The 1,050-nt window shown below is 57.4% G+C and overlaps 2 protein-coding genes across 2 annotated transcripts in view; one reads left to right on the forward strand and one right to left on the reverse strand.

The window, feature by feature from the left end:
* HIF1AN (hypoxia inducible factor 1, alpha subunit inhibitor) overlaps positions 1–195 on the reverse strand; it is a 9,249-nt gene extending 9,054 nt beyond the window's left edge. The window contains exon 1 of the mRNA XM_010000824.1: positions 81–195. Within this exon, the coding sequence (XP_009999126.1) occupies positions 81–195 (115 nt within the window). The remainder of the gene's footprint in view (positions 1–80) is intronic.
* A 235-nt stretch (positions 196–430) lies between these two features.
* NDUFB8 (NADH dehydrogenase (ubiquinone) 1 beta subcomplex, 8, 19kDa) overlaps positions 431–1,050 on the forward strand; it is a 25,799-nt gene continuing 25,179 nt past the window's right edge. The window contains exon 1 of the mRNA XM_010000825.1: positions 431–442. Coding sequence (XP_009999127.1) covers positions 431–442 — 12 coding nt within the window. The remainder of the gene's footprint in view (positions 443–1,050) is intronic.

Below are 1,050 nucleotides of genomic sequence, written 5' to 3' on the forward strand. Positions count from 1 at the left end.
GCCCTGCCCCGCGCCCCGGCCCTTCCAAGAGGCTTTTCCTGCGGTTTTCCCTATTAAGTGGGACGCAGTCTGCATCTTGCCTTGAGTCTGGCAGCAGCAAGAACGACGATCGCTCTTTCTCAAGAACGAGAGCCATATCAGCTCCTGAGGAGGCTCCAGCCGCTGGTATTCGGTGGTTTTCATCTTACAGTCCATGGATCTACTTTTCTGGCTGCAAAGAGCTTTGCTTTCTTGAGAATAATGCAATCTGTTTGCCTTCGTCCTTCTGAAATGTATTAATATGCTTAGCTTACTACTGATAATGAGTGTGCCCTCACCCTTTACATTTACAGCACTACTCCTGCACAGGTTAAGAAATTTTTTTACAACGTACTTGCAAACATATTTGGGTGTTTGTGAAGCTTGAGCCACATCTGTGGAATATGCAAACATGAGCCAGAAAGTAAATACCCTTCAACATAAAGAGCAGCCAACCACGACCTGAGCCTGCAGCGAGGGCTGAGCCCAGCCCCACAGCACAGCCAAAGGTCCCCATTTCCAGCATGATGCTGCTGTCCCAAAAGTGCCATGCACTGCAGAGGTGGGACAGGCCCCCAGCACTGCAGAGGTGGCACAGGCCCCCAGCACTGCAGAGGTGGCACAGGCCCCCAGCACTGCAGAGGTGACACAGGCCTCCAGCACTGCAGAGGTGGCACAGGCCCCCAGCACTGCAGAGGTGGCACAGGCCCCCAGCACTGCAGAGGTGGCACAGGCCCCCAGCACTGCAGAGGTGGCACAGGCCCCCAGCACTGCAGAGGTGACACAGGCCCCCAGCACTGCAGAGGTGACACAGGCCCCCAGCACTGCAGAGGTGACACAGGCCCCCAGCACTGCAGAGGTGACACAGGCCCCCAGCACTGCAGAGGTGACACAGGCCCCCAGCACTGCAGAGGTGACACAGGCCCCCAGCACTGCAGAGGTGACACAGGCCCCCAGCACTGCAGAGGTGGGACAGGCACCCAGCACTGCAGAGGTGACACCGGCACCCAGCACTGCAGAGGTGACACAGGC

This window comes from Chaetura pelagica, unplaced genomic scaffold, assembly GCF_000747805.2.
Source record: "Chaetura pelagica isolate M959 unplaced genomic scaffold, ChaPel_1.0 scaffold166, whole genome shotgun sequence".
Classification (NCBI taxonomy): Eukaryota; Metazoa; Chordata; class Aves; order Apodiformes; family Apodidae; genus Chaetura; species Chaetura pelagica.